This window comes from Haliaeetus leucocephalus, unplaced genomic scaffold (genome assembly GCF_000737465.1).
Source record: "Haliaeetus leucocephalus isolate CR32 unplaced genomic scaffold, Haliaeetus_leucocephalus-4.0 Scaffold1, whole genome shotgun sequence".
Lineage (NCBI taxonomy): Eukaryota > Metazoa > Chordata > Aves > Accipitriformes > Accipitridae > Haliaeetus > Haliaeetus leucocephalus.
In genome coordinates this window covers 11559023-11571241 of record NW_010972437.1, presented here as the reverse complement: position 1 = coordinate 11571241, position 12219 = coordinate 11559023, and the positions used below count along the sequence as shown (strand labels likewise).

The window sequence follows — 12219 nt, the reverse complement described above, 5'->3', positions numbered from 1 at the left end:
AATGAAACAAGACAACCCTAATAATTTATGGTCTTCTGAAGGAAAGGTAGCAGAGCAATAGAGTTTTTCTGCTCAATGCTCTTGGAGACATTTAACGTGTTTCATTATGTTCTTTACTTGGATGATGTATTTAGGTACTGCTCTATCTGAAGTGCAAACTCAAGTTTCTTCTCTGCGGTTTCATGGTACAGCCATACAGATGAGGTGGTTCTGCAAGGCTGCTCAACTGCATGTTTGATTTGGTCCAGGGGCTTTTGTTTTAAACTGGCTGTTTTGTCTGAAGTACACAGGACTGCTAAATTATTTCCTTCTCTCACAGTTAAATTTCCTTCTCTACCAGTAGAGAGGTGATAATTGGTATTACAAATTGAGGTGCCTTTTTTTTTTCCTTCTAAAAGGAATGAATTGAGGCAAACAGGAGAGTTGAATACCTCTGTGATAGCTTTCCCCATATATTTCTTATTTTCAGGAAGGCTGTCCTTTTACTTATTTTTCCAAGATACCCTTACCCTTTACTGATCAGTCTTCTGACTCAAGCAGAATTATTCAAATAGGTCTATTGATGGAGCACCCTGTTCGCTTGATTAAAGGCCCAACTCTGCTTCAATGCATTTTTTCTGCTTGAGCAGCATCTGCCAATATTCTCGCATTTTCTTTCTAATTACCTTCATAGCTGGCCAGAATCCATTTAAAATGATGTAGCTGGAATAAGCTTGGGTACTAACCCAAATAGTGAGGATACAGAGACTTGCATAAGGATCTTAATGCGTTTGGTCAGATCCTACATGAATAATGTCTTTTTTTGTTGGTATGCTTGCCACATGAGCAGAAGAAAAAGGTTGTATGTAGATATTTGTAACAAGGTATGTATATGAAGGTTTGCATTTAAGCAATAAAAAAAAGAGACATATACAAGTGAAGGTACAAGTGCCTGTTAATTTGGTCGAACTCCAATGGCAGAAAAGCAAGTTGGATTCACTGACTTGAAGCCTTTTTGGTGATGCCAAACTCTTTTCTACAGAGTAGCATAGATTCTCAGGTACTGTGTTACCAAAATGCTAAAAGCATGCAAAATTAGGAGATCTTTCCATATTTAAGGATAGTGCATCTATAAGATACTGACGAGAACAGAGTGATTTTTTATATGCTATATATTGTTTAGTTTAACATAGTCACATACATGGAGATAAACAATTATAGTTTTACTTGCAAAATTATATTCAGTATTTTCATAAGCATATCATAGGAGCAAAATACCATTTGGATCATATTCTGACTCCTGAGAAGCACTGGTTGCAATCATATAGAAATATTTTTAAATGCAAAATGACTACAAAGCAAAGATGTGTCTAGTTGGGGCTGAGAAGTAGAGGAGGAGTTCATTGTCTTCCCAAGTCTCAACTGCCAAATGTGAACTTTATAGTGGTCAAAGAAAGTAAAAAGCATTTTCCATTGCTCTCACAAAATTGCAGGCATTAGACCCCACACAACCCAGTTTTTCATCTGGGCTTTTCTGTAGAGGAAAAAGCAGAAACATTCAAATTAATTTAGTGAGAGGATCTTGCACACAAACACTGGTCCAAGTTCCTGCAAATGGAAACTGGTTGCCTGATAATTGGGTACAGAATAGTGCTGTATCAAGGTTTAATAATGTATTTAAAATACAAAGTACAGAAATAAAAATTCTTTTCTTTTTTTCTGTTCCAGGTTCTCTGGGAGATGCTAACAAGGGAGGTCCCCTTTAAAGGCTTGGAAGGATTACAAGTAGCTTGGCTTGTAGTGGAAAAAAACGAGGTAAGACTACGTTTCTACATTCAGGTACATAGATCAGAAAACAGTATTGGGGTTTTGCAAAAGACTTTTTCATCTTCTTCAAATTGAAAGTAAGTTCACGCGTATGGAAAGATTAGCAGTAGGAGCTAACACAAAGGGTCAAAGTGATGTTATTCCTCATGAATGGACCCTTTACATCTAATTGTTGCAGCTTCACGTCGTGATGCTGTAGATCAAAAATTGTACAAGTACTGTACTAGTTTCTCAGTCTCAATTGTAAAACCTAGGGGTTTGTTCTTAGTGATGAAAGAAGCCATTGCGTCCAAGGTAGGGGAACAGTTTAACTCCATCTCCTGCGTTTAGGACATCTTTTTACTGGCCGGGAGTTGATATATCTGTAAGAGACCTTCAGCTACTTCAACTTAACTCTCCCAGCAGGAGTCACTATAGTACAAGAAACTGCCGCTTAGATGAAAATTTCAAAAATAAAAGAAGAAAAAATAGTTTTAAAAAAAGACAGAAATTACAGTTTTGCCACCTACGTTCAACACTACATTGAAGATGAGCTCCTCACTGGTATCGGCAAGGCTGTGGCATAGCTGTAAGCCTCCTCATGCAGAGTCTTTCCATTTCAAAAGCACTTCAGTGGTGTAAACACCGTTTGTACAGTTGTCCCCAGCCTCGCTTTTCTTCTTCTCACAAATTGAGGCTTTCAGTTAGTTGGACATGTGAGCGTATATCTGAACACATAGTCCCTTGATATCAAAGACAGTAACTACATTTAAAAAACATTTAAAGTTGTGACTGTACCACACACAGACAAGCATGGAAATCCTCCACAAAGATGAAACCTCCTCTATCTAGACACAGTGGAAGCTTGGGAAACATTACAATGGCAAGGCAGTGGCTGTACAATACGGATTCCTATTATTCTACATAAACTGTTTCTCAAAATGCTTCAGAGTTAAACAGAGGAGTTAGGTTTCCTCCTCTTAGTTTAATATTTTTTGTTGGTGTTTTTTTTCCTCTCTCTTTTTTCCTTCTGTTTGAGGACTGGATTAATTCCAGTGAGTGATACTGTGATATACTGATTAGTTGGAAATGCTACACTAACAGTGTGAAGATTAAGACTGTAGTCTTCTACAATGTTTATCAGAGCAGGAGGCACGATGAGACTCTTTCTCCTGGTTTAGGAAAAGCCAAATACATCAGTTTGAAGGAGGAACCATAAAGCCTTCCATTAACAGTATTTCTTTCCTATCCCTACTATGTGCAGTTTTATGTAAGGGTGCAGAGTGGCATTGGGAAGATTGTAAAGAGATGTAGTCATGTGCTGAAAGATGTCAGAGGGTACAACACACATTTCTCTACAGTTTTCCAGAGCAAAGAACTGTGTAAAATACAGTATGAACAAAATGTGGACATGACGACTATTTTACTCATGGCTGAAGAAACCTAAGGGGTGACATTTTCAGAGCCAGCTGTTTGTCTGCCAGGTACCACTAGCCTGTTGCTGCCATCTTCTTTGGAAGGGTGCCAGGGAGCTTAGAGGCCATTAACACTTGCTTACATAGTTTTTATTTTTTCTGGCCATGACTTAGGGAACATGCCCAGCATAAACCTTGTAAAAGTCAGCTTGTGCTACTTTTCCTCATAATTTCTGTGTCCCAAAGCAAGTGTGAGGGTCAGGTTCTGCTCTCAGTTCAATCTGTTGACATCAATGGGGTTGCATGATTCCAGTTCGCAACAGAACTGAATCACTGTTGAGCCAGTCCTTCATTTTTTGCACTGCAAGTCTCTTGTTAAAATCAGTGTGGGACTGAGGCCAAAGTGTAATTGCGTAGGGTGAAAAATCCCCCTTTGCAAAGCCTGAGCCCAACAAATGAAGTGGATTTTAATGATTCTGTATGGGTCTTCTTTGACTCTCTGCATAATTTCACAGTGTTATTTTTATTCTGGTAGAGTTTCTATATAATTATATATATTTTTTTAATCCAGAAAAGAAAAACGTGAGGGTTCAGATTATGCTAGGTGTGATCTTGTAATAAACTGCCACAGAGAAACGTCATCTTTATTATAATAACGACACTTTTGCTACCTCTGTAATACATGACAGATAACATTCTGCACAAGTGAGACACATATAAATGGTGATTGCAGCTAAGTTTCCACCTCCTGGAACAGCGAAGGTTACAGACAAATACTGTAGCAAGACTAGCCAGTGTATTTTTAGGCTAATGACTCAACCAGAGACTGAGCACCAGTACAATTTGTTTATGCATTGTACAAATTTCTCTGTATTGCACAGAAAGCTTTGCACCTTAAGTTATTACATTAATTTATTAATCATACTCCTGCAGTGCCCTAGCTCTGTATCTCATGTTTCCAGTTTTCATGGTGTTCAAATGCTTGTGCAGCAGAATTTGTTAACTCTACTTTGGCTGCTGCGACTTGCAAGGCTGTGCAGGTCACATTGCAGTAATGTAATGGTACGGTTTGACACAACTTGCTCTGCTTTGCTTCTGAACGAGTAGGACAGATCAAAGGGTCTTCCTGGCAGGTTGGTCTGAACAGGACTGTAACACCTGGTTCTCACCTGTTACAGGACAGGGAACCCCTTTTCCAGCTTGACCCCTCTAATATTTGGACCAAGTTCCTCAGTGAGCTGAGGAACTGGTATTTTTCATCTACGTATTTTTTTAATTTAGTATGAAACATCTGAAGTCAGTTAAACTGCCTTAGCGAGAGCAGAGAGATCTCCTTATATGTGTAATGTTGTTGGGATGCACGTTTAATCTCAACTGGAGAGGCTTCGATATCTGGATATGTATATATGAGAATCGATTTGCTTTTAGGCTTTCTGTTGTGGAGGGAGAGTCTTTAAACTAAAAGACCTGTAAGACTGACTGAGGGAATCTTTTAATGGTTTAAAACTCTCAGCAAAGGAAACCAAGTAAGCTTCAAACTAATTCTCTGTAGTCAGTGGTCCTGGCTATAACCAGCAACTCCTTGTCTTCGGTCATCAGGAAATATTTATATGAGTTCACTGTGCCCTGTGAGTGCTCTCTGAGATCTGCATGTCCTCATTAATTCTTCTGACCACAGGCTCATGAAATGTCTCGTGTCATGTAGAGCTTCACTTAACTCTTTTTAACTCAGTTAATGTAATCTATATTTCAGCCATTTGTTATCTCAAAAGTGATTATAGTATTGTACAGCTGGATCATCTGTGTGGGAGAAAGGAATTAAGGCAGGCTGTTTGTTACACCTATCTTGACAAGCATCTTAGAATACCATGCAGTAACCTCCACAAACTATTATGTTTTCATATTAAAAGTTATCTGCCTTGTTTTCACTTTCTTGTCTCTGAGCCTTCTTAAGCAACTCCATTTGTGCATTTGTTCCATTCCTTCTTTATAGGCCTATTAATTAATTTGTACATCTTGCTAGTGTTAGTAATTTTGATTTTTCTTTTTAATATGTCAATCTTCAGTTTTTATATTGTGGCTAAAAGAAGAGTGTGTTTTACTTCTTTTAATTGCATTGCTTTTATAGGAAATTTATTAGTAGTAGCTTAAAGGGGAACACTTCCAATAACTGGTACATTCTCTCTCCTTTAGAGATTAACCATTCCAAGCAGTTGTCCCAGAAGTTTTGCAGAACTGATGCACCAATGTTGGGATGCTGATTCAAAGGTAATTTAATTTGTGTTTGATTTCTAAACCACCACTCCCTGCCTTGTTTTGCTAAGTGTGTTAGTGTTTCTTTGGGGGACAAGTCCCAGCTAACACCATTGCTGCATGCTAGTAGACACGTTTCTTCACAAAGATAGCTGAGGCTGGCTCTTTTAATGTGTTTACATATTTATATCTAAATGTCTGTCTTTCCCCTTTAATCAAGGGTTATTATGCTACTAACTTACCTGACTACTCAAGACAATGCCTCTAAATAGGGTGAGATGGCAAGAATGTAGCCATTTTTGAGCAAGTGAAAAATTGTTCTTTTCCATTTTCTTTCAGGAGTTAATAGTTAATTTTTCTTGGATATATGTGAGCATCATGTATGAAATATCTGTTTCAGGGTCCAACTTTGATGCCTTGCTTGTGTTGAAAACATGTAAAGAATAAGTTAATCCCTAAAATGTGGGTAGGAACAGCAGCAGCATTCTAAATTAATGTTAAACCTCTCCAAATCTTACCCCTTAGGACTTTGAATTATGAGCTTTATAATGATTATACTGTAATAATATAATAATAGAAGTACTGTAATATACTGTTTAACCATAAAAACAGAGTAAAAATACAAGTTAAAGAGTCAAACCATTGTCACTATTAATCTGCCCCTGTGAGAATAAACTAAAAGGGAAATTAAAGAGAGTGTTTACTCAGCAAAAGCTTTTGTAGGTTATGGGAGTTACCTTCTTTAAATTGACTCTGCTACCACCCTGTTGTACATAAAACTGGCTGGAAAGAGCCTGTGGACATACTAGCTTTATTACCAAGTATTAGCATCCATTTCCTTTGTCTATGAAGGTATTTGAGAGAGGGAAGGATAGATAAGGAAAGGAAATTATGCTCTTTTTCTCAAGTCAAAGCACCAGCAAGAACTTTGCTCCTTTAAAATCAGAAGAAAGTTAGCTAATAACTTCAGAGATACTAAGATTAATCCCAAGTGAATTACAGCGCTTAGGTGCTCTAAAGCTAGAACTTGTTATCACCAGAGAGTAGCCATAGAAGAGCAGTATGAGAAAGGAGATTTCCCTTCTTGGTTTCTTTTTTTTTTTTTTAAGCAAGAAGTTGCTTTCCTACAGAATAGATCTGGAAGCCTGAGATCAATCATCAGTGTGTGGTTTCCACATGAACAACCACTGAAATGCCATTCCCCTAATATCTCCCTCTTTATCCTCTCCATAGAAGGGGCAGGAGAAAAATGCTTTGAGTCTTTGAATCTACAAGTAGACTGTTTAAGTTCTAGGTCTGTAATTACTGAAGAGCACTTTCCAGTGGTATCTACATATCTTTAATAACTATGCCCAAGCATCAGCATCGTTATCAAATGCCACAGAAGAAGAATTATTGGAGCTTCTTTTGTGTAATTGCAGGACATACTAGATAGCTCACTCTCTGGCTTGCTTTAGCCACATATATGTGTCCAGAAGGCTGTTGCTATTTTTCAAGGAGAGGGAGGGATCTGCATGTTGTGAAAGAAGGATGCCCAACCATCAGGCTGAGTTCTGTGTGCCTGAGTAATTCACCTGGGTGTGGGCTGGTTCCTGGGAGCGTTATTCCCAGAGGCGTCTCTGGAGTGCGCAAAAGAGTGAATCTCATGTTAGATGAGTTTTTCTGACACTCTGCTCTTTGCTATTTTTTTCATGCAGCTTCTCTTCTGTTAAGCAATTATAAATGCTTTGTTCACATGACTGAAATGGAGTAATCTCTGGTCACAGTTTGGGCATGTGACTGACTTATTCAGTCATGTGTTGGGAAAGGATCGCTACTTAGAGCTCTCAAAATGCCTTGATAAAAGGTTGTGTGGCCTGCATGAGCCAAAAGATGGAGCACACTCCTCTAAAATACTGCTCTGTGTAACATTCCCTTTTCCCCAGGATTAGCTTTAGAAAATCAGGTAGTCGATGCATGCACAAGTTACTGAAGGTCAAGTGGGGGTGAGCTTGAGGATCTCAGCTGCTCAAAAGGAATTGCTAACGCATATACTTTTAGCCTGCAGAAAGCACAAGGTATCTTTAGGTGGCTTACCCCTGAGAAAAGAGGAGGTGGAGGCTAAGGAATACACTTGAAGAGCTGCTGCAGAGCAGCTGGAGTGTCAAACACTGCTCACACCATACCTTCCTTATGGGAATGGACAGAGTTATTAACTTTGCTTTAAAATCTTAAGAATTTCTTCATACATGGAGAAAAATGTTCATAGTGCATTGCTTCCACGTGATATTTGTAATGGTAGTCTTTATAAAGTTTAAACTGTGCTAGTTGAAACAGTCCCTAGTGGTTTCAAAGAATTTTACTGAAATGTTAATTACTAATTATTTTAAGTCAGTAATTATTAAAGGACAATCTCCGTGGTAACTACGTATCTTAAATAACTACTTCCACGTGTTAAAATCCCTACCAAACAAGCTGCTTTTGCTTGGGTACTAGATAATTGTACAAACAAGGTTGCTCATCACTGGTGCCTTTGTTTACTGGGGATACTTGCTTTTGAAACACAGGTGAGTGGTTCTTTCTCATTTCATCTGTTCCTTCAGTTTATCCCCCTCTAACATCAAAGATGTTTATAAATTACTAAGTATTTTAATGGAAATCGGAAACCTGGGAACAGAGAAGCAGCAAGAAAGGAAAGCCATGTGGATTAAATATCCTGGTTTTATGCAGACCTATTTAGTAAGAAATACTGAGTGGAAGGAAACAGTAAAAACATTAGCCAGAATTATTTCTAGAGGGGCATATATTTTAAAGATTTTTGTGTGAGACATCACAGATATAAAGGGAAACAATTTGCAAAGGCGACTCATGCCTTGATATTTTAAGAATCTCTTATAAGGAATGACTTGAGATGCCTGATTTTCTAGAAAGTGCTGAGCAGTCATCCACTGAAAATAAGACTTTTTTTTTAAAAAAAGCTTCTCAGCTTGGGCTCCCAATTTCAACAATCGCTTCTTGCCAGTTTTAGCCAAGGTATCAGCCTGCACTTAGAGTGCATTTATTAAAAATGAAGTTATTCTTGCCTAGGGGAAAGAAACCAACAAAACCCACATGGCAGTTGTAGGCTTGTGTCTTCCTGTCAGCTTCGCCTCCAGGGAAAGCTGGTACCTGTAAATCTGGCAGCTACAAAGCTGGCAGGGTAGCTGCTGGCTTTTCACAGAAATTGCACAGCCAGAGATGTACAAGCTTTGTCAGTACTGTGTGACTGTGCGTTTGTTCCAGGTCTAGTTGCGCAACTCAACAGTTCCTTGGCCTGTAGTGTGGGACCCAAAGAGTGTGTGTTGCTGCTCCTCCCAAATCAGTCGGTGCTTTCACCCACCTTTTGTAAAAGCCCTGTTCTCTGTCATTATCTGCACTTTAGTTGCTCCAGGCAGACCCAACTATAGGGTTGACTGTGCTTACTTAGTGTCAGCCCTGCCCTATACTTCCCAGTATACCCCCAAGAAAGGAGCAAGTAAAACTCATGGAAGTGCTTTGTAAAGGAATCCTAAATAAGCCATAAAATATTGTAATTAATGCAGCATAGGGATGTTTGCCCTTCATCTCTTCCTGAAAATAGGATTAGTTTAGTAAAGGCACATTATGTACCTGCCAGTCCTTTGGACAGTATGTAGCAGCAGCACCACCACCCTGCTGTATTGGTGGAGACCCACAATCTCCTGTCTGGCAGTTTCCTCACCATTTGGGAGGCTCTTGAATCCCTTGAACAGTTCACACCCACTGGAGTGGTTACAAGAGATGCAGCTATAGCAACAAGAAGGGTGTGAGGGCTGTTGGAAGGTTCCCCTGCCCCAAAACTGCACCAGAGTTGTCCGTCCTGGTTGGTGCCAGGGATGAATTTTGTTCCCTGTACCCCCGGTGCGGCACACTCCCTTATCAGGGAGGTTCGTGCTCTTCCAGGCCACGTTCAGAGGATCTCCTTAGCCATGGCAGGTCCAGCAGCATCATGCATGTAGGGGGGAGGACTGCTGCCTCCCCCAACCCCCCCATAAATGCAGGGGGACCCTGCTGGTTTCCACACTGGCACTAGCTCAACAAGTGCAAGCAATGTGCTGCTGAATAGACCTGCTGCCACACTGCTTGGTGCGCCCAGGTTGTCGCTCCATGGGCGCTGGGCTGGGGGCCAAATCGCATAACCACATGGTGGCTGGGGCAACCGCTGTCTGTTGCAAAGAAAATCTGCATAGCTCATCCAACTGCCTGTTGCCTGAAATCATGGAGATGGACCAAAAAATGATAGACAAAGCCTCCAGTTACAGCCGAATAGTGCAGCATTACAGTATAAGAGAGCTTGTCTTTTTTTTTTGTTATGCATTTGACACTTTTTCATGCTGTTTGACATTTAAAATAAAGAAATTGTCTTTCTTTTATAATGTGGAAATCACTTGGATCTTCCTGGGAGAGACACCTCAGCATTGTTCCTAATTGTTTTTGTGCTCCCAAATTAAAATGCACGTTTTAATTGCGGCATCTGTAATTTTAGCAGAAATGGTATAATTACAGGCGCGATAGAGAGAGAATGTGCATCATCCTCTTATTATGTATCTACATTTTGTTTCAACCTTTTGTCTCAACCTTGTCTGGGGTCTGTCAAACAGACTAACAGAGTCAGCGCTCTTTCAAGAAACACATTTAACTGTGGCTTTTTTCAGTTTTCGGTTATTATCCTACTTCACAGCTTCCTTTTGGGGCGAAGGGGAAAGTAGAAAATACAGAGAAGTTTTAACTGCTCTCTGTGACTAGTGAGCACAGTGGGTGCTGGACGGAGAGCCATGGAACAGAAAGTTCAGTAAATGAGCTCAGGACAGAAGAGCACAGACACCACTGACATGAGCTCAGCTGCCAGGGGAGACATCCTCATCTAGCCTCAATCTTCACTTCTTCCCCAGCTGCTCCTGAGGTAGCTAACTGAGAGGTTTTTCTGGAAAGTCTGTCCTTCTCTGCAAGACGGGAACTGCAGCCAGAAACCCTTTTTTGATGGGCAGCTAAATAGCTTGTTCACACATTAAAGAGTTTGGGTTCCTACCTGTGAAAAGCCACCTGTCTTAATTACCAGCTGGTAATGGGTCCAGCCTTCTCTTTTTGGCAGTATTTTCCTTCTTAGCTTGAGGAAAACTTTATTCTTTAGAATTAAGAATCTTGATGGTTATTGATGCTACTAGTGTTGTTTAATGCTCTTCTTGAGTACCAAAATGTTTTACTGGTAGATAGGGGAGACTAAGCTAAGGCTTGAGTCCTACAAGCTTACGTGACTCTTTTGAAAGTGACCTTTTCTTCAATGGGACAAACAAAAAAAAACCCCATTTACAAATTTATAGTCATCTTGTAGGATACTGTGTTCAGAAAGCAGCATCCCAATTTCTGTTGCTTGCAGTCTTTCAGTTGAAAAATTCCTGCAAATAATTTTACACAGTAGTAGTTGTATATGAATGCAAATGCTGTGTTTTGTTTTGGGCTTTTTTTTGTCTTCAGAAAAGGCCATCTTTCAAGCAGATCATTTCAATCTTGGAATCTATGTCAAATGACAGCAACCTTCCAGACCAGTGTAACTCATTCCTGCATAACAAGGCAGAGTGGAGGTAAGTTTCCTTCCTCCCAAGATGAATTGATGTGGTTTTCCTTTGAAATGGTATGAGTCCATATTATTTTCAGAAAGACATCAGACTTTGATGATGTATTGGTAGAAAATATCTATGCTTGAGGTATTTTCAGAACATAACTTACCTTGTTTGTCAGGAATGCCCAGAATGTTGTGAAACTTGTATTAGGAGCCACTATACTTAGCTGTACCCTATATTTATTACTACACTGGTTTAGGTGTCTTGATATTTATGGTTTCATGATTCACTTCTTAAAACCAATTATGCGTTTTCAGTCAATAGTGTGGGGGCAAAACAACTCAGGTATACGTATGTTTGATGCAATTTTCATAGAAAGTGTATAGGTGTATGTTTATATTTTAAAAAAGATAAAGGGCATAAAGAAATATTCAGATCAAGCCTCCATTTGTCTTCACTTGTATGCTTTTTGCCATTTTTTTGTGCATTCTCTCCTTTGTACGGACTTTGTGTCCACGCATTCAGCCTATGCCTAGGCCAGCCCTGTTTTGGCATAGTGCACCAGCATTGCTTAAGCATATAATTTTACCTATCGCCAATTGTAATTTTTATTCCTAAGTGATTATAAATGGGAGATGAGATTTGAGAAAATTTTATTACATGACACAGTTTTTTTACTGTAAAAGTTTCAGCCTATTTTCCATACGTGCCAAAAATTCAAAAACCTGTCCCCAAAGCTCATTTGTCAGTTGGAAAGCTTGCTGCTTCACAGTACGTCCTTCTGTTTGGAAAAGAAAATTGAAAACAGATCTGCATAGGCAGAAGATTTTTACCAGATGATCGTGCCTCAGTCTATATTAAGGAGAGCTGGCCCTGCTCCAGGTAAGCTGGGAGCAGAAATACTGCAAGGTTCCCTGCCTGCAGTCAGCGCAGGAATCGAAGAAACCTGGAGCAGGGCTGCGTGGAGGATGGGGAAGAGCTCACGGAAAGCCGGCTTGTACCAAACCCAGCGTCCCAGTTTCCTCCGCGGCCCTCCAAGGAAAAGCACGACGTACAGTTTTAATCGGGCGACTGGAAAAAGTGAGCCGGCGGTGGGACGCGTCCCCGGTCACACGGCGGGACTATAAATAGCCTGTTCGGGGCCGGGGCCGGGGCCGGGGCCGGGGCCG

The 12219-nt window shown here is 40.0% G+C and overlaps 1 protein-coding gene across 5 annotated transcripts in view; it reads left to right on the top strand.

The window, feature by feature from the left end:
• The window catches only part of LOC104831172 (mitogen-activated protein kinase kinase kinase MLT), a 95603-nt gene that overhangs the window by 42272 nt on the left and 41112 nt on the right, over positions 1 to 12219 (top strand). For all 5 annotated transcript variants that reach the window (XM_010566572.1, XM_010566587.1, XM_010566596.1 and 2 more), the window contains exons 8-10: positions 1708 to 1794; positions 5394 to 5468; positions 10965 to 11071. In XM_010566572.1, coding sequence (XP_010564874.1) covers positions 1708 to 1794; positions 5394 to 5468; positions 10965 to 11071 — 269 coding nt within the window. The remainder of the gene's footprint in view (positions 1 to 1707; positions 1795 to 5393; positions 5469 to 10964; positions 11072 to 12219) is intronic.